The 1674-nt window shown below is 28.2% G+C and overlaps 1 protein-coding gene across 4 annotated transcripts in view; it reads right to left on the minus strand.

The window, feature by feature from the left end:
• Positions 348-1674, minus strand: part of LOC107634248 ((R,S)-reticuline 7-O-methyltransferase-like) — a 5941-nt gene continuing 4614 nt past the window's right edge. For all 4 annotated transcript variants that reach the window (XM_016337800.2, XM_021118369.1, XM_021118367.1 and 1 more), the window contains 2 exons: positions 848-1146; positions 348-781 (listed from right to left, as the gene is read on the minus strand). In XM_016337800.2, the coding sequence (XP_016193286.1) occupies positions 485-781; positions 848-1146 (596 nt within the window). In that variant the 3' untranslated portion in view covers positions 348-484. The remainder of the gene's footprint in view (positions 782-847; positions 1147-1674) is intronic.

Raw genomic sequence — 1674 nt, forward strand, 5'->3', positions numbered from 1 at the left:
TTCCTACAAATTAAAAATATCTATAATTAAAAACTTAATTAGATCTTTAATCATATATTTTTGAAAAAAATAAAAATATTAAATTAAAAAAATTAAATTAAAAAAATTTAATTGATAATTAAATGATAATAAAAAATAATAAAATATGATAATTTTTAATATTTGTTTTTTAAATAATTTTGTATAGCTAAATGCTAAAGATCGCGTTTTACATCAATTTTGATTTCGAAAAATTAAATCTCTTAATGAATTATTGAAAGATAATATTGTGATTAAATTGATAATTTTTTAGTTAAATAATGTTATAATGACTTATTTTGTGACGTGTATCTAAATTATCTAACGGATGTAAAAGACTAATTATTAAAAATCATATTATAAAAACACAAAATTAACCATACCGAAATTGGGACTACAAAACCCTGTTCACGATAACACAAACAAGAATGAAATGGTGAGAAACATAAGCATGTTTTTGTTGAGATCAGATTGGGAATGCCTCAATGATTGATGGAAGAGCATTAATGTTGATGATGTTGTAGCGAGGGAAGCCTGTTTCCTTAAACAGGCAGTTCCAATTTTCTTGGGTCCTTTCTTTGCCGCCACTGTTGTGTGCAAGAAGCATCATGTCGAAGGCAAACCCAGTGTCATCAAACACATCATTTCCTTCCGGCTTAAGAACATGATCCACAATTATCACCTTCCCACTCTCTCCTATTGCCTTCTTGCAGTTCTTCAAAATCTTTATGCAGTGCTCGTCGCTCCAATCATGTAAAATCCACTGTTGAAAAACATTGGCAATTATATTTTACACTTTGAAAACTATGAACTAAGTTGGGTTTAATACCTTCATGTAAATAGCATCTGCTTGAGGAATGGAAGCAAACATGTCTCCACCAACATGGGTGATACCATCATACATGGGTGCCGTTGCGACAACATGAGGCAAATCAAAGTTAATACCTTTGATGTGTGGGAATGCCTTCACAATCTCAGAGAGTGACCCTCCAATTCCACCTCCAACATCAACCAACGACTTAATCTCTTTGAACCCATCTTTGTAGCCTGATATCACAGCCTTTGACACAACCCTTGCAGTGCAAACCATACCCTCATTGAACAACCTGTTATATTCAGGGTCCAAACCTACGTTTCACACCTTAAAACATTAGAAACATTTATACTACATAGGAACTTGATTACAAATATTTATATACTTGATAACAATTTTAAATGTGAAAATTTATTGAAAACCGAGTGAAACTCTAAGGATTTCAAAAGTAATTCAAACATAGAAAAAATTAGTAAAATATTTAAGAAATTCAAAAAAGTAAAACATTATTTACCGTCAAATACAAGCCCATACTATGTCCAGTTTAGATAAATACCTTAATTAAACTTTTTTTAATAAAATATCTTAAATAATAAATGATTATATTAAAAGTAACTTATAAATAAGTTATTTTGTATTTAAGTTTTTAGCTCTAAAAGTGATTTTTCTTTTTTTTATAAAAATGTGATAAAAAGTAGTAGTATTATAAAAGAACTCATTTTTTTAAATTTCTCTATAAACTCCTAAATAACTTTTTAGAAAGTTGCAATTTGATTTTGAAAATTGTACAAAATATTAATACTACTACTTTTCATAAGTTATTAGCTCAAAAAAATTACTTT

The sequence above is a fragment of the Arachis ipaensis genome, chromosome B03 (genome assembly GCF_000816755.2).
Source record: "Arachis ipaensis cultivar K30076 chromosome B03, Araip1.1, whole genome shotgun sequence".
Lineage (NCBI taxonomy): Eukaryota > Viridiplantae > Streptophyta > Magnoliopsida > Fabales > Fabaceae > Arachis > Arachis ipaensis.